General features: G+C 36.2%; 1 protein-coding gene across 1 annotated transcript; it reads right to left on the bottom strand.

Annotated features, from left to right (window-relative positions):
* Positions 1–1,584: 1,584 nt before the first annotated feature.
* On the bottom strand, positions 1,585–3,934 carry LOC116199630 (tyrosine decarboxylase 1-like). The gene has a single exon (XM_031530076.1). The coding sequence runs from the start codon at positions 3,474–3,476 to the stop codon at positions 1,884–1,886; it is 1,593 nt and encodes a 530-aa protein (XP_031385936.1). The 5' UTR covers positions 3,477–3,934; the 3' UTR covers positions 1,585–1,883.
* Positions 3,935–19,828: the final 15,894 nt, after the last annotated feature.

Below are 19,828 nucleotides of genomic sequence, written 5' to 3'. Positions count from 1 at the left end.
TTTAATGAGATTACCGTACATGTTCTCATCATAAATTGGCTAAAAAATATGTCAAATGTTAAGAGTAAAAAATGTCACACGGAAAAATTAAGAAGAATCTAATGGATTTATAAGAGATTAAGTATATAAAAATATATACGACGTACTTAATTCATATAAAAGAGCTATGTTTTTTTTTGTGCGTATCACTTGATATTTTAAAGTCTTATGTGTCTCAATTAATCTATATTGGAAGTGGGTCATTCTACTAGGAGAATAAATTCTCTCAATCATATATTTTCTCTATTTATAATATTCAAACTTGAGAACTTTATTTAAAAAGACAAGATCACTTAAGTCCCGTTTAAATAGAGAAAATCTTGTGTGTAATAGTGGTACCATGTGGCAATGTCACAAGTCAATAAGAGTTTGTCATTTTGATTTTCAGTATGTAAACAAAAATAGAAAAAAAAATCTTTCCACAAAAATAATTCATTATTAGTAAAAATAATATTTTTTATGTGTCTTATGGCATAATCTTACGTGGTACCTTCGGTGCACACAAAATCTCGTTTAAATGAGATTCATTTTCACCAAATATATAAATTCTTAAATAAACTAAATCTCTTGCACATTACGCCATGTGGCACTCCCATAATTTATCTCTCTTTCTTTTTAAATTTTTTTTGTTATTTTTTGTAAAAAAATAAAATAAAATAAAAAATCAAGTATGGGAAAAACGTTTTTTTCTTTCATCTTTTTTTAGCCAAATTAATGTGATGGCAAGGAATGGATCTTAGTGTAGTAGCACAAGGCGTCGACTCGGAAGTTCAATGGGTCCGATTAATCTAGATTCAAGTAAGGTCGGTCCATTCAAAGGATAAAGTTTTATAGTGGATTTTCTCCAATCACAAGACTCTCACATCCCACTCGAGACCTCACTTTAGGGAAACAAGTATCGAATCGCCTAATATTAAACTAGCCCATTAGTAAAAACTCTATTTCAATTTATCACTAATTTGAGTAGTTCTTTTTATTTAACGTTGAATTTTAGGAATGTCCTTATCTTTTTTTTTTGTCCATAATGGGACTGTAACCCGAGAAATATTCTTAATTTTTTTATAAAATGCAAAGTTACACTGATTACAAAATGCTTTTTATGAATATCGAACCCCTACAATAAGTAAAGTTCGTATACTTAAAATTAGTAGATTACTCAAGGCCTATTCTACAATGATCATAGTCTAATTAGAAAAATTGAGAATTCAATTTAAGATTAACGCAAAGAAATATTAGCTTATTTACCATATGAAATATGAATTAGTACATTCTTTTGAAAAATTTGAATCATTTAATATCAATCGAGAGTTCACAAGTATTACACATAAATAGTTTTATCATTAATTTCAATAATACTCTATATATATTGATTATTACACAAACTATCACGACAAAACAAAAAAAATTAATAAAAAGATTTTTAGGTCCGCGACAATGCGCGGAATATACTCAAGTAAAAGTACAAGGACCTTTCCCAGATAAGCCAGCTCGGCTAGCAGAATTCTAAATTGGGAATATAGATATATATATATATATATGTATATATATCATAATAATAATTTATTAATAAGCGAGACAGCCTTATTTATACGTACTGTCAAATATTTTTTTTGTTACAATAGGAAGCTCATGGCTTAGTACAAGGAAATGAAAAGAAAATTTAAATAAAGAAGCACGGGTAGTCTTACTGATGAGAATCGAACCTGGAATCTCTAGGTTAACAAGTGAGGGTGTTAGTCACTGCACTACACCCCCTTCCTCACGTACCGTCAAATATTAATGCATGCATGCAACTGCAAGTTTTTCAAGAATGGAAAAATTGCAATTTTTATTAGAATTCAAAATCAAGGACGATCCCTTAATATAGCATCTGCATGGCCTTGTACGAGCTTCCAAGCCAAGCGCACGTGCCTCTCCTGGACGAGGGTCGCACCTACCGCGAACCTTATCGCGTACACCCCACCTACCACTGCATGCGTCATGAAAACCTGACCCGTCCCATTGATCTCTTCCAGCAACCTCTTATTCACATCGTTTATATTAGAAGTAGTAGTTACCGGTTCTTTGACAGTGTGCTCATCTTTAATATTATCGTTATCAATGGAGGCATCACCAGATAAGTACCCGGTCGACAGTCCTTGCTTGCTGAGCACAGATGGTGAGATTCGGAAGCAGACTAGAGCGAAGTTCCTCTTGCACACGACCTCAAAGCGGTCATCCTCCCCCACTAGCTCCTCGAAGAGCTTTGCGAGCCTCACATGGCTGAGGATGTATTTCCTGAGGTTGGCCACGCCGTGGCTCCGCAGGACGAGCCACAGCTTGAGAGCCCTGAACCTCCTGCTAAGGGAAATCTGCCAGTCTTTGTAGTTGATGACCTTCTTCGACTCGGAGGGCTTGTTTCTGAGGTACTCAGCCTGAGATGATAGGGCCTGCCTGAGGGCAGCTGAGTCTTTGACCCAAAGGCAGCAGCAGTCTAGCCCAGTGAGGAACCACTTGTGGGCATTGAAGCTAAACGAGTTCGCCAACTCAACCCCATCGATTAGACCCCTGTACTCTGGGCATATGCACGCTGCACCGGCGTATGCAGCATCAACGTGGACCCACACATTGTGCTCCTCTGCAACCCTGCACAGCTCCTTGACCGGGTCGACGGCAGAGGTCGAGGTTGTCCCGACGGTTGCACAAAGGTACAGCGGCACAAGCCCCTCTTTAATATCCGTCGCAATAGCCTGCTTCAAAGAGCTCGGGCACATTCCGAATTCCGTCACCTTGGTTGTGTTGATCGCTCTAATATTTCGTGCGTTTATGCCCACAACTTGCGCAGCCTTTTTGAAGGCGCAATGCGTTTGGTCCGAACAATAAACAACCAACTTGGTGATGTTTTTCTCCCCACTCTCTCGCAGCATTTTGTCTCGAGCCGCGGCTAGGGTGCAAATGATGGCCTCGCAGGTGTTTCCATGAATGACACCTCCACCACCTCCGGAGAACAAGAACGGCCTCGGGAGTTTCAGCATTTCCCCTAGCCACTCCATCACGAGGCTCTCGAGCTCGGTGGCTGCTGGGGACGAGACCCAGCTGAAGCCAACCACACCGAAACCGCTGCACAGTATCTCCCCCAAAATGCCCGCGGTGCTGGCATTACTCTGGTAGTAGCCGAAGAAGTTCGGGCTCTGCCAGTGAGTCAATCCAGGAACAATGTGCTTGCGAATATCATCGACAATTCTCTCAAGTGGCTCGGGCATGTATGGGGGGGACCTAGGTAGGGCGTCCGAGAGGTAGCCTGGTTCGACCTGACTACATACCGGATGGTCCTCGATGGTCTTGTCGTAATCAGCAAGGAAGTCGATGATCATGTGGCCTTGGCGCCTAAGCTCGTCTGGGTTGAGTGGGTTCGTGCAGTTGCTCTCAAGTGCCTCCTCAGATTTCAAGCTACCCATGTTGGCGAATTTTCACGTTCTGGTTTTGGGAATGAATAATAGTTCTGCGTAAGCAACTTGGTAATTGAGAAAGTGATAAGGAGCTGCAGGAGGATTTCTATACTAATGTTCAGTGGATAGTAATTGGATATATATAACTGGCGGAATGGAGAAGGAAGTGGTAGCTGGCCTTTTTTTTTTTTTTTCCCTGTTACAAAGGAGACCCCTGACCTAATAAAATGAAATATAAATCTTAATATCTGATAAATGAGCATGGGTAATTCCACTGAGTATTAAACCTGGAATGCCTCTTGATTATCAAGCGAAAGCGTGCAACGACGTGGTCTTGATTTAAGATGAGAGATTTTTTGGTTAATTTTTGTTATTATTTGAAGCAAATAATAATGTATGCACTCGATTCACCCAAAAGTAATGTATGCACTTGCACGATCAATGCGAGCTAGATGCATGCATGACTCGTTGCATCGACACACGTTCTTAGTTAATAGTGTTGTGTGGACTAGCTAGAAGCAATTTTCTTAATACTAGCCAGTTACACCTACGTTGCATGGGGATTAATTATTATCGAAGAGTTATTTTTATATATATTATATATTTTGCAACTTGTTGCCAAAAATTTGAAAATATCAATTATTTTATGTCGTTGGAGTACTTTTAGACAATGTCCAGATTTTTCATTTGCATAACTTAATCTAAGCCATATTAAAAGAATATTAGATTCATAATATTGAGTAAGATCTAAAATTTAAAAGAGTTTTGTTCAACATGATGCCTGTAGAGGAGAAAGAGAAAACGAAGACTATGAAAGAAGCTTTACTTTAGTCACACTGAGCAATTTTGATATAGACCAACAAAATATTAGAAGTAAAAAAGCAGGAAAAACTCATTGTAGTTTGTGCATCATTAAGTTGAAGGCCTATTTAATAATTATTCATGCCAATTTAATCCTAAGTGCAAATATGAGATGAGTGGAATTATGAAGAGCCGAGAATTTGAGATTTTAGAATATATGGTGATTAGTATTGGAGAATAATTTTAAAATTTTCGTATTAGTTAATTTTTATGTAGATTTGATCTTAATTTAATATATTTTGAAATTTTTTAATTAAATTATAAAAGTAATTGATTGCATGAGTAAGAAAATATAAATTTCAACCAAATCAGCGCATTGGAAGCTGAGTGTTTAAAAATTACGTGGCATTATATGTGGAGTCTCGTATTTTGCCATATTACATATTCTATAGAATATATAAATATATGAGTCGACATCACAACAATCTAGTGTTTAATATTCTTATTTTTCCCATTTAACAATGTCGCACACATAAAAAAATGGATAAAATTAACAAAAACAAAACTAAGTAATAGATAATAGTAAGTACTTATGAGAGAGTCATGCCAATGAAAATGTCAAAGAGAACTCAAATAAAAGAAATTATGTTGAGTTATTTGTGTTAATTAATTTAACACAAAACAAATATGCATTTTAAATTGATAAAAAAAATATAGTGTTTTTTCCTCAATAATCCATGAAATAGTTTTTTTTTAAAGCCATGCAGGTTAATTTTTAGAAAAAAAGGGATGAATTATAGTTGCCATTTTAAAATCCATTTATGATATCTTACCCATTAACATTAGGGCAACAATATGTACAATTTAGAAAAATCCATACATACATAGATATATATATATATATATCTATATGTGTATATATATATATATTTAAAAAATGATTTGCATTGCATTTTTTCTTGTTGTCTTGGGAATTAATTATTACATATATATTTTCACATATTTAATTTATTTTTATTTTAAATTATTTTTCATTCTCACTTTGGAAAATAACCTTCCTATTTATTGGGCTCATTAACTATTTTTCGTTCTTCTAATTTTTTCATTCTCACTTTAGGGTTTCCATTTTTTTTCTTTTGTGGAGGGTTCTATTTTTTTTGCGTCCCAACTCCTCCAACTTAAAACTCTTCAGTGCTTAATTGTTTTCATGGAAAATTATGAAAAATATTAATGGATAAACGAAGAATGAATAATCGAGAGACGACATAGGAAATTATTTAAAAAAAAAAAGATAGATAGGGAGGGATTGTCACAGATTCCATTTTGAGGAGAAATTTTTTGCTTCTCTAATTTTTCGTGTATGAATTTAAACATATTAAATTCTTAAATGGTTATTTAATATTTTTAGGGATTGATTTTATTTTATAATTAATTAGAATGAAGTTTCCTTGTGTGAAGCCATGCAATATAGAGTAAAGACTTGACTCGTGGCGCCATTTTACTTTTTCTAGAATGACACTTGACACAATCCTGTTGAACCTGTATTTTCATTTTGCTATTATTTATTAGATATAGATTCCCCATTTAAAGTCCAAGATTCAATTCTGATTAAAATGTCGTGGAATGCTAAATCTCATGTAGATGTACATCTGGACTTTCTCCATAGAGAGATGGCCTTGTTTAGACGGTCTCGGTAACGAACTAGCATGAGTTTAAAATTTAGAAAATCTAGACCGTTGAAAAGACAATTTTTTATCCAAAAAAATAAAATTTACTTGATATGGATGGGAATAAATGCATATATGAGAAAATATTGACTAAATATTACCAATTCACTTGATTTAAGAAGAAATCAAGCATATATATGTGGCAGATTATATCGCTGCAGTGAATCAAGCTCGGATCAAATAATTGTCTTTATATAAAAGGCAGATTGTGTTGAGGGATCGGAGCCGCTTTCACCCTTCTAAGGACAGAAGATATCTGAATTCGTGCAAAGGAGTGTTAATGAATTTTACTCATGGAAGCATACGACTTCGACTTGGCTTATAAGTCAAACACGCTTAAAATAACCCCATTCAAGCAGACCTCTTTTTTTTTCCTTTTTTTTTTTTTCCCTTTTTTGTGAATTAGCGGAACATTTCTTTTACCCGCTTTAGCTCGAGCGGTCCTTAGGCTTGTTATATATATTTTTTAAAATTTATGCTGCAGTGTGAAAAAAAAAAAATTCGTGTTATATGGTATTATTTTTCCTATACAATAAGAACCCTACACAATATTGGTGAGAAAAGTTCTTAACTGGCCTTCCTTTTATGATGGAAGCGGCAAATCGTAAGCAACCAACACGCGCCTACATGGCTACATCGAACTATATATGTATATTTTCCTGAATAGACAATATATTGAACTACGTCTTCTAACGTTTGTGTCCGGCTTTCTTATTATTATGTTCGAACTAATTGAAGAGGCTATATTATAACTACAGAAAGGAACTTGACGGAAGTAAATAATAATTTTTTTTTATGGACGAACTTTATTTGCAATGCAAAAGTTTAAACTCATTAGAAATATCTCGTTACTTTATGGTCACAGTCAAGTCGAAGTTTAAACAAGAAGCAGTCTGATCTCACTGAAGACATCTCGTGGTTCATAGTCTAGCATTCTTATTAGCCATCAATATTAAAACTAGGCCCATTTTGCATGCTGGTTTTATTTGTGTGCTGCCTTCTGCTTTCTTGGTGGACAGTCGTTCGTACGCTACGGTTATTAAACCATCATTAGTTCAACCACAGAGAGGAGGTTGCCTACGATATAAATGAGAGTTGCACAATGTGCAATGATGAACACGTGCATGTTGCATAGTAGACTCAGAGTATCAATAGCCGCAATTAATGTGTCAATTAATATTCTTAAAATGTATTTGTTATATATAGATATTAGTTGTTTGCCCATGCTATGCACGGATTTTCTGCTAGAATGGTTATTTTTAGGGGAATTTTTATAATTTGCCATCATATATTCTTAAATTGAAAAAATTCAAATATTAGTGCATATGATAACAAATAAAGAATATCTCAAAGTGAATTATAATATCTAATATGGAAAAATAAAAGAATATTAAAGAAAACATATTGCATAACTCTAAAAAATTGTAATAGATAATTTTCACGTATTTTGCAACAAAAAAAATGCAAATCATCTATTATAATACAAATTGTGCTTGCAGGTTTATACTTATAAAACTTTTTAGATAGATTTATCTTTTACGATTTCGAAAGTAGTCAAGATTTGAACTCGCTTATTGCATATCGATAGATTTTTCTTTCAATTACTAATTACGTAGAAGATTTTTCTACAGATATGAAACTTTTAGAAATTGAATGTTTTTCTAAATCAATTTCGAGAAACTCTTGTTTATGTTTTTCAAAATCAATAATGTACTTGCATATTAAAATTATTAAGCATTTAATAATTTATATGCATATACTAATTTAATCGTAATGGTATATACATTTACAATTGTGCCACTATTTATTATACCGTATTCAGCTTTATATATATATATAGATAGATAGATAGATAGATAGATATTAAATGACCTCTCAAACCCTATAAAATTATTACATTTACTTTTCTAGCCCTATTTATTGTCATGTAGTCGAGTTTATATATATATATATATATATAGATGGTACTGGGTCATGTTATATATATATAACATACATGTACGTAAAGATGTAAGCATATATCATGACTCCGTGTCACGGTAACCCCGCGTGACAACTGTGTATACTCGTGGAGCCCGCATAAAGTCCCATCTAACGGCTCTCACACATGTATAAGTATGATGCGGAGTCATGCTAGAATTTCCCAATCATATAATAAGAGTATCAAAATGTGCCACAGTAAGCCGAACAACATGTCAGTTATTTTTCCCCATTCTTCTTGGTTATAACAACAAGGTTTATAATACACTATAAAGAAAAAAATATAACATCTAGAGATACATGATCATAAGCAAAATTTCATTTTGCTTCTTATAATTGCTTTTAGAAGCAGAATATTCAATTGTTTCTATATTTAATTTTATTCACCACTAATATTTTCTTTCATATGCAAATAATATGGTTGCTTCTAAGTCTAATCTCATTTGCCACTAATATATCAAGGTTTATTTGCACAGTGATTAAAATGCCTAATCAATTATATATATAAAAGTTGACGCCCAAAACGTAGGATCTTCATTGACTAAACCTCAGCTCATTAATTATTTTTCGTTCTTCTAATCTTTTCATTCTCATTTTGGGGTCCCTTTATTTTTTCTTTTGTGAAGGGTTCTATTTTTTGCATCCCATCTCCTCTAACCTAAAACTCTTCGGTGCTTAATTATTTTCTTGGAAAACTACGAAAAATATTAATGGATAAACGAAGAATGAATAATCGAGACACGGAGAAAGGAAATTATAGAAAAATAAAAAAGAGATAGAGAGGGAGGGGATTGTTGCAGATTCCATGTGAGGTGTAATTTTTCACTTCTCCAATTTTTCGTGTATGAATTTAAACGTATCAACTTCTTAAATGGTTATTTAATATTTTTAGGGATTGATTTTATTTTATAATTAATTAGAATGAAGCTTCCTTGTAGATGAAGCCATGCAATAGAGAGATAAAGACTTGACACATGGCACCATTTTACTCTTCCTAGGATGACACTTGTCACAATTCAGTTGATTTTAGTTTTTCTATTACATATGATATATAGTTTCCTTATTTAAAGTCCAAGAGTCAAGTCCGATTAAAATGTCGTGGAATTCTAAATCTCATATAGAAATACATCTGGACTTTCTCCATAGGGAGATGGCCTTGTTTCGACGGTCTCGGTAACGAACCGGCATGAGTTTGAAATTCAGAAAATCCAAACAGCTGAAAAGAAGATTTTCATCCAAAAAATACAATTTACTTGATATGGATGGGAGTAAATGCATATATAGGAAAATATTGACTAAGTATTACTAATTTGCTTGATTTAGTAACACTCAATAAGAATATTAAAAAGGAAAAATCGATACCAATGTGAATCGGTTTAAACAGTTTGAGACTTGTTCATTTTAAATAAGGTCTCAAGTTCGAGCATCGTGAATAAAGAAAATTTACGTTATGAGAGTTTTACTCCTTAGTGGGTCGACTCGGTTCGATTGGATTAGTCGGTGCTCAATTGAACTTTCAAATACTTGAATTCAGACCAAAAAAATGAAAAATTAATCCACAGTAATATCGCATACGCTCACTTTTAGACATTCTAATTGAATGTTATTTATCCACAATAAATAAATAACGCTCAATGAATTTTCTCCCATGCATGTCTACCCAACTTTCTTTCCACATTTATGATTTTGATGCGTGAGACGCGGAGTCATGGTCACACTGTGTCATCCAAGAAGTACTGGTTGCAAAATATCTGATTCAAACACACGCTACGAAATCCCTTCCCCGGACAGTGGCTAATGATCAAGTGAAGGTTCCATCCTTGCCTGCATATGCGCATGTGAGTTCTTTCGGTCACCATTAGTTATTCGGGACCCACATTTATTCGGAAACTTGCAGGTGAATAATATGTGGTCTCCAATTATCCTCATCAACTTTCCAGGTAGCAATTCTCCAGGGTGGCCGTATCTTTGACCTTCTGTTCATTTTTCTTCGGTTGATTACTTCGAAATATTCACGTGCCTAATACAATGATGACCTTTTGTGCATTCACATTAAATGCTAAATTCCATAATCTTTTTCGGTGGTAAATTCCACAAATTTATATCCTTCGAACTCAATCTTTTCTTTCTTTGGTACTGTAAATTTCCATTGGCCTATACTAATTCGGACCAATTTACAAGCCAAAAACTTTACTTGAGCTGTTAGACGGTGCAATTCTAGTCCCATATATCCAGTTATTTGTTTCTCTTTGTTTGGTTGGCGTGGGATTTGCATTTTTTACTCTTAACACGCGTCCTCATGCAACACCATATGGTCTCTTTTTCTTTTAATACTTTGCTCACATGTGCTGTCTATGCATTTAAATACCTATCCTCAACAACTCACCATGAGCTGGTCGGCTTCCCTTTTCCAGTTGGAAACTTCTGGCCCTAATCTTTCTAGTACAGAGAGTACAGGAGGTCTCTTGGCAGCAGAAGGCGTGTAATTGCTGTCGGCAGCATCCATTATTTTTGTGAAATAACCAGTACCACGTATTAGAAGTTCTCTGGAAGAGAGATTAAATTGGACTGGTTGAACTTCTTGTTGCAAACACAACCGAACGCACACATTTACATGTGTACATAGGTTAATCATCAGGGAAGCATTGAGTTTTCTTCTCTTGATCGGGGAAGAATTAAAACCAGAGAAAATAACAGAAGAGAAAAGAAATATGTAGCAGACCTCTCACGAACCTGGTCACGGGGTATTCAGGGCAGTCTGTGGTGGTCGGCAGGCACACGCGGAGGATGTCAGGGAGAGTGGGGAGGCTGAGTTACGCATCTGACTACGTGAGGCGGTGTGGGGTGTGTGTGTGTGTGTGTGTGTGTATTGTCTTAATAGCTTCTCAGGGACAGATATGCAATATATCGAGTTTAGTAGCACGGTCAGACTCAGGATTTGGACGGAAGGAGGGAATAGGATGATAATCTTTTCTAGTAAAGTAGGCAAGTATAAAATGCAAGTGAGTAATAATCATAACAAAGCAAATAGCAACTTATGATTTTGGTGTTACAGTGCGTGCGAATTTTTTAAATATATATAAATTGATCATAACTCTTATACCAAACAAGTTATTCTAATATTAGAAAATTATCTATTCCAATTAATAAAATCAGCTTTGACAGAACCATTTGTTGGTTAATTTTGATTCTACCTATCAAAAAAAGTTTCCAATGACATCAATCATATATAACAATGGTAATCGAATTGCTCAACTTATTATTAACAGCCAAAAAGCTTTATGGTAATCAGGTATCATATTTACATTCCCTTCAAATAATGCATGGATTTTCAAGGGCAAGCAAGATATATACTGCATTACCTTTTCGAATTTTTAATGTGGTCTTTTTTTGCATAAGTGAATTGTCAATATGATTGAATTGAAGAATATTAATAAGCTTATTTTAAACTAGATTCATAATTTTCTTATGATTTGTTTGGATTGCGAGTTATTGCGAGGTCTAGAGGAGAGGGTTATGTTATATAAATTAATGACTGAGAGATCTTATTTCTTAGGGTTACTATTCTTCTTTGATGTACAACTGAAATAATAATAATAATAATAATAATATTAATAAAGCAACAAATATTATATGAAAAGACAGCATATAATGAACATAAATAATATTCATTGAAAAATAATTCTCTTTTTTAATTGAAATTAAGGGGAAAAAATCCCAACTCTCCACCACCAAATTATGCACTGGCTATTGCCGCCGTTAACTTTTAACCTTCGTCCTCATTTTGACCCTGGTGGTCGTCATTTGTTGTTCTTAGTCGCCTTGGTTGTCAGCATGCTCTTGGCACCCAAATCTGCACTCTGTCTTAGATTCCTTGCAAATGTACCTATATAGCTAGCTTTTGACGTATGATTATATAATATGAAAAGATGAGAAAGACTAGTAATTTAGTGAGATTAGTCTATATATTGAAGTCAAACTTATTGAAACCGACCCCCAACAACAAGACTAAATATTTAATATGCATTACTCATTCATTAATATAAATGAGTAAAAATCAATCAAAATGAGAATTTGTAAACCCGTTATGGGGTCAGTTTCCTACTTTTAAGTATTTTAATTTAGTATTACACATTTAAGTGGATGAGTAATACTTCCACCCAATATTTGCTCCAAAAACACGCGTTGTGAATAGATGGGAAAAGCATTAGTTTTGGTTGGGTTTCTATGTATAGGATACGATGGAACCAAGAACATTGCTTGAATGAATTATTTATGCATGAATCCAACCATTACATAAAGGTTAAATACTGGGAATTACCAAATCCTTTAGTCATGCACGTGGAGTAGCATAAAGTCTTGTATGCAATGGTGGTACTACGTAATAATGCCACAAGCCATTAAGAGTTTGTCATTTTAGTTTTTAATATGTAAACAAAAATTAAAAAAATCTATTGTTGACAAAAATAATACATTGTTGGCAAAAATAATATTTTTATGTGTATTGTGGCATAATTCTACATGGTACTACCGTTGCACACGAGACATTCTCACGGAGCGAGACACAAAATTGAATACATTATCTACGCTTTACAGAAAATGAGGAATTGATACGTACTCGATCGAGTTGGTACATTGCTCATAATTATAGGATGAAATTCTCGGGCAAATTAAAAATCATCACTTGTTCTAGACACTTACTGATAAGAATAACGCATACACATGAAAATAATTCTTGGCTAGCTTAATTTACTATCCAAATCTTCTGGAATCTCATTAATTATCATTCTTCTGTCTTACATAATATATAAATTTTTGAAGTATGTTACTGTTATTATTCTTCTTGAAGTTCCCGTTCAACTGATAATTATCATTAGCTTTGTAATGACTGGAATTTAATTTGTCGTGACGCAGCATACAACGCGAGTAACAGTCACAGAACCGTTGATTCGCGCACGAATACCGGAACTACGACCCTCTATACCTGTTGATTCTACGAATACCAGGAAATAGGCATCAAACTCGAATCCGTAATTGGACAAAACACGAAAGTTCTGGATTTTATTGATAATTCAAAAGACGACTCTCTTGCCCTAGGGCTTACAGAAAGCTTAAATAGGATATTAATAAACCTAAATTGCATAAAAGAACTAAACTTTCCAAAAATTGCAAAAACACCCTAATTAACATAAATTGCCTGTTTGAGGCCCTAAACGATGGAATTTGCCTTAAATATCGAAAAATCACGGCAAAACCGTGAGTTTTGCTCTGGAAGCCATTTCCTTCAAGATAGGGCCGTCATAACCTAGTTTTTTCCAGGTACCGACTTGCCAGGTCTTCTGCCGCATCATGTCGGCTTCGATCTGTATCATGATAACTATTAGCTGCCGCATTTGCATCATCCAATAGGTAAATTCACTTGCTAAATCAATGTCGATATCAATTTTTTTTCCTTGATTTGACGTTATGCATATCAATATACCCGGTTGAGAAATCTTTCCCCTGAGGAGGTTTGATATTTAAGGAAAATTGTCGCTAACATCTTTGTTGAGATGAATCAATTACTTACAAGCCGTTCCACCTTAACCCACTCTATATATCTTGATCTCGTCCAAAAATGTGGAAGCGGGAAGGCTCATAAAGAATGAGAAATTGCAGAAGGGCCAATATATAGTGGAATATTATACGGACATAGCCGAACTCAAATTTAGGAAGCTCTCCTTCAGAACTAGTGATTGAAATCTCTGTTGAACTGATGCGACTCGATCGGTTGTATATATTTATATTTATAGCCTCAACTGCGTGACCCTACCCCAACTTCTCGCCCAAAATCTCTCATCACTCCTCTTCCTATGATCTCTCATCTCCGGGCTGATGATTCTTAGTTAATTGCGTATTCTTATACCTGTTGTCTCTCTCTCCTCTCGTAATTAACATGGAATGTCCCAACATGCCCGAGCACGATACACTATAAATATCTTGGTCTTCTTGGTTTCGGGCGGTGACTGTCCGCGACGTGCTGATCGAGTTTACTCGTGTTATTGAACTTCCGCTTTGTTTGGCCACTCCTCACAAATTTGGTGGGCATACATATCCGCATGTGAGATTAATTAAATTAAATGAATTTTTCGAATGCTTTGGTTTGCGGGTTTCGAGCCAGCCATTGATGGACCGTTCGATAAGAACTCTAATTCCCGACTATCCTGGAATAAATTCGATTTTAAAACCAACTTTACATGATTAATCCGATTCGTATGAGATTTCAATAAAAAATGCACTCAAACATTCCAAAGCACACGATCATGGGCACAACGATCACAATAACATTAAACTTGTCGGTTTTAAATTCAAGTGATCAATTAATCCGGTTTTGGTGTATTTAGTCAATTTTATTTCTTATAACTGAGTGAACATGAGATTAATTCGTATGGATTCGTTCTCACTTCAAACAATCGATTTTAGGTCCAATTTGTTTAACGTCCGATTCATGGTAAAGTCAACCTTCACTACACATCTCGAGTTTAACAAAAACCGAGTTTGATTAGTGAAACCGGTTCGTGCTATTTTCGATCGAAACAACAATTTCACAATATTATCATGACCATCGAATTAATCAAAAAAAGAGAGCCCTAAACATGCCACTAGGTTCGGGATTTTATACCTCTCTTGGGCAAGTGTCAAGAGGAGCATGTGAGTCTTCTAGCCGATCACGAACCAAACCCCGACCGAACCACCCGGAATCACCGCCGGCGCATAAGGGAGGGGGACAACAGTACCTACAAAAGAAAGAGATGGACAGTGAAAGGGGCAAGGATCGAAAAAATAATAATAACAAAAATAATAACAAAAAAATAATAATAAAAGACTTAGCTTGAACTGATTTGTTGCACTTGTCTGTAGATTACATAACCAAGCCTCAATCAAAATAACTGGAAAAGGAAATGGGGGCCTAGGAGCTCAATTTTTCTCGACTCATTCCCTTCCTGGACTGAAAGAAGAGAAGAGATGGAAAAATGGTCACCGTCATCACACCCCCCCACCACCCCCCCCAACCCACAAAAGGACTGCTGCTGCTACTGCTCACAGTGGAGCCACCTAGAGAGAGAGAGAGAGAGAGATGGAAATCAAGTTGCAGGTTGTTGGTGGTCAGGGAAGCTGGGAGAATGAGAGGGAGTGAGCTGTGACAAAAAAAAAAATGAAGAGTGGGCAGGCGAGGTTGCAGTCTTGATGAGATGTTGATGAAGTTGGTTGTGGAGGGAAAAGGGAAGGCAAGGTTGAGGGGAATGAAGATCAAGAACAGAAGATGGGAGGTTAGCTGGAGATGCCACGGGGACTGAGAGCAAGTGAGGATAGAGAGGGTGCCGTTTGTTCCAAGGGATTGAGAGAGAGCTAGAGTGTGAGTGAGAGTGAATGTTGGTGTGCTGTTGCTGTCCTGGCCAAGAGCACCGAGAGCCAAGAGTCAGAGAGTGAGAGAGATGGGGAGGGAGCGTGAGAGTGAACTGGGAAAAGGGAGATTCGTTGAGGCGTTCTGTGGTGGAGCTCAGGAGAAGAGAGGGAGCGGAGGAAGCAGTGGTTGGATGATCCTGACCGATGTTTTTCTGTTGTTGTTGCTGGTGAAGTGAGAGCAGCCACTGATGATGATGAAGAAGCAGAAAGATGGTGTTGTTCATGGAGGTGCAGGAGAAGCAACCGCCGAGCATGCACAGGATGCTATAGAGAGAAAAGAAAACGTGGCAGCTGCAAGAGGAAGCCGAAGTTCAGAGAGAGAGAGAGAGATGATGATGAAGATAGGTGACGGGAATTTTTTGTTGGTCAGAAGGAAGGAGAGGAGAGGGAAGGTTGTCTCCGATGGATCGGGCCAAGGACAGCTCGAGGAAGCTGAGAGTATGTCGTGATGGTGATTGAGAGCCCTGATCTTTTGCAGCCGAGAAGAAGAAGAGGAAGAAGGTCCCCGGTGATGAGATGTTTCCGTGAAGGTTAAGTTGACAGGGTAGGCGCTCAGAACGGAGCGGGGGCAGCTCAACTTGACCTGCAGATCCAGTAAGTGAAAAAATGAAAAAGAAAGAGAGTAGAAGGAGCAGGAGAACCTGATGCATGGTCAATAGAGAAAATATGGGGGGTCGGCCACTTTGGCCAACTGTGGCCGACCCTCCTGCCACACGTCCTCCCTTTTTTTTTTTTTTTTGGTGAACTCGAACGTGCATCTTGGGGTAAAATTCGATTTCTCAAAGTCTGTCAACATTTTCAAAATGAAAATTTTGAAATTCGAAAAATAATCGACTCCGTGAGACTTTGAATTCACATCACCGAAGACCGAATCTCGATAAAAATCGACATCGAACATATGTCACACGTTGATAGTAATTGTTCGATTAATGCATGTGAGGCCTGGAATTCTCCACTTTTCAATCGGACATTCAAAAAATGATCCGGGACCACTATTGCGCTCAAAAAAATTCGAGGACCAATATTATGCAAAAAACTATTTTCAGCCTCGAGTTTTGTTTCAGATTTAAAAAAACAAACTAAACGCACATAAAGCTTGAAATTCTCGTATTTTCAACCGAATATCCGAAAAATAATTGGGGATCACCATCGAGTTCAGAAAAATTCGTGCATCAATATTATGTAGAGAAATATATTTTTTTTGCTCCAAAATATCATTTTTGGAAAATGAAAAATAATGCACGCAAGGCCTGAAATTTGCATATTTCAATCGAATACTTGAAAAATGATCAAGGACTGTCGTTGTGTTCAGAAAAATTAAATGATTAATATTGTGCAAAAAGTTATTTTTCGGCCTCGAGTTCTGTTCTGGATTTTGAAAGTCTGACTTAATGCATGTACAACCCGAAAACGTCCCGTAGAGATTTTTTTTTTCTAAAAACATAAAATTAGAGATGCCCCTGAATTCAAAAGCAGTAAATGTGTCGACGGTCCTCTGGTGCCGGTGGATTAAAACGGGGTGCTGACACACGTGCCATGCCATTATGGGATGTAAAGATAAGTCGGGTTGTATGGATCATTTCATGCTTCTCCCCACGGGAGTCTCGGACCCGTTTAGCTAAACATTAATATAAATTATTTTTCGGGATAAATCTTGATGGTTACTTGACTGCATTATTGACCGGTTGCATTTGTAATTTTCATCTTCTTTACCGTCCTCATCAGCAGATGTTCTGCATCATAAAAAGTCTGATGCTTGTTCATAATTAGAGAGGGATCTCTAGTGGGATTATGTACGTAAAGCATCGAAAGTGCAAAGTGGAATCATAATTGTATTACTTTCAGCAGTCCACTTTGTGCAACCTCAACTGTTGTTGGTTTATGGTCTATGATGAAGGTCTATAGTAAAGAAAGGAAATATTAAAGGGAATGAATTTCATCTCAGCAAGATAGCTCAGGAGTCAGGATCAATTCGAGACACTGGTTGATTCAGCTTCCATTTTGCTCATGGCTTTCACACTATATTTTTATATGCTTGCGTGAGCATTTTCTCATTGTTTGATGACGCGAAATTTGTTACGAGGGTTACTTCTAATAACCTCTCATGTCGATGCTTTCCCCAGTTTGACTTCATTTAGACCGACAATCATTATATATTTTTTCTTGGGTATAGATGTACTAATTTCTACAACCATTGTCAGATGAAGCACTTAGACATGGCAAATTGTCACTGTTCGTAGATGAATTTAGAAGCATGAATAGAATGTGGATCATTAAGATCATATATCATTATTAAACATTTAAAGAACAAGCATAATATACTGTTCCTTTTGCGTGTAATGATAATTGACAAGACAACTTACCGAGGAACTTGCTTCTATTTATGTTCCAGGGTGCTATTAATTTGCTGATGGTAGTATACAAGAAAGAATTCAGAGCAATAGGTGGATATTGGACCAATGCAAGGAAGGCACTCAGTTGAACGTTGTCTTTAATCTTCCATTAGTTGCATGAGTACCGTTTGTATCCTTAGGTCTTTCTCTTACCTACTGCATGACTTCATTTACTCCTCAGCCCTATCTAGGTAGAGTCGAGCCGTTCATTCAAGCCGTTGGATCATATGAAGATAAATTTTTTTAGAAAAGAACGCGATTACATCAGGTATGTGTTTGTCTTTGTGAAAATGTGAACTCATGCTGTAAGTGTTTTCCTTCAGATGTACAGAATCACATTGCTATCATAAAGTTTAGGCTGCACCTCTTTTTGCACTTTCTGGCATTTTGTATCCAAGTTGGTTTTTTATTACTACTGCATTCTATGTATTTCAATATTTGGAGGCTGGTAACTGATTCTTCATATATATATATTCCCTTTCCTGCCCCAATTTTATCAGCGACAAGCCGAGAGGATAAGGCGTGAAAAAGGCACAGAGGAGATGCTACGATAAAAACGTATCAACGCAAGTACACGCTATCGCTCAAATAATAAAGTTAGAGTAAGAGTATGGTTCCCACAGAGACTTACTAGATTTCTATCGAGTACTAAAATTGTGTCAGCTTACTACTATCCAATCAGTCGAATTTCAGATGATTTTTCTAAACTAATTAAATTAACTAAAATCAATCAAATTATTCGAGATTAAGAATCAATGACATCAGACCTAGGGTATACAGTTTCACTTAACAATTAATTTCGACGGGATCCCTCTCTCCTAATAATATCGAATGATCAAGTAGTAAATCTAGGATTTTAATGTCTTCCTATCCCTTTCCCGAGCATTGTAGGAACGGATTCTCTTGTAAATTATCGCTCACTCTATTCCTAGGCAAGGCGATTAGCGAGAACCCATTACGAATCGATCCTAATTCGACTACCTAATGCGAGCAGGTATATTCCTATCTTTTTCGCTAATAATCTCGTCTTCTGACCAAGACTAACGTAGGCTATTCCTATCATGACTAAACCTAAAATTCCCCTCCCGAGTCCATCTAGATTCCCAAATCATCTCAATCGGAGGCCAATCAATTGAAATGCATTAAGCATGAATAGGAATAACAACTGAAACTTCACTCAATAAAAATCAAGAGAGAGTTCACAACTCTCAGTCAACTATCAAGATCCATGTAACCCTAAAAAAAGAATTTAGTTGTTGCTAGAAATAACAAGTCACGTTGTTCTAGAAAAAATGAACATCAAGTAAACAAGAGTTGAGAAAAAGATTCAAGCCCGGCTGTCGCTCGAAGCTTCGTCTTCGTCCTCGATGTTCTCTTTCCATCGTGTGCCGTCTTCTGTCTCTAGGCGACTCCCTCCAAACGTCCAGCCTTCGAGAGAATATACCTTCACGTCCAAAAATGAACCAAGCCCATGTCTCCCTCCAAATTTGTTTCCTGGTCCTCTAATTATTCCAAAATCTTGCCCTCTTGAAATATAACAAATATGGAGAGAATAAATCTATTCTTCCACAGAGAATCTTAATAGATGGCTCAAATACATCTTAGGACCCCACTATGATAAAAACAATCCCGGCTTTCCATTTAATTTCGAAGAAAGGCAGTGGCATCGGTGCAAAGGCACCGAACTCAATTGCTTAGGCACCAGCAAATCCGTCCAACTTCGCTCATTGAAATTAAACTTCCAATATATTCCTCTTTGAGCTCGAAATGATGAACCGTTTAAACTATCGTGCTCCTTACTCAACAAGCTTTCAAACCATACGCAATTTGCACGAAATTCATCAAGTTTAACCTGTCCAAAACTATCAAGAAATAAGAGGCTGCAATGACCGATCAACTAAATGACTCAAAATCAAATAAAAAGACCGAAAACTAATAGAAACTACTAAAACCTGTCAAAATGCTTATGAATGAAAACTAAACTAAATACCACCAAAACAAACCTAAACTCAAT

This window comes from Punica granatum, chromosome 1 (assembly GCF_007655135.1).
Source record: "Punica granatum isolate Tunisia-2019 chromosome 1, ASM765513v2, whole genome shotgun sequence".
In the NCBI taxonomy this organism is placed as follows: Eukaryota; Viridiplantae; Streptophyta; class Magnoliopsida; order Myrtales; family Lythraceae; genus Punica; species Punica granatum.
Note: the sequence above shows the minus strand (reverse complement) of the source record. Positions and strands in the feature narration are given on the sequence as shown.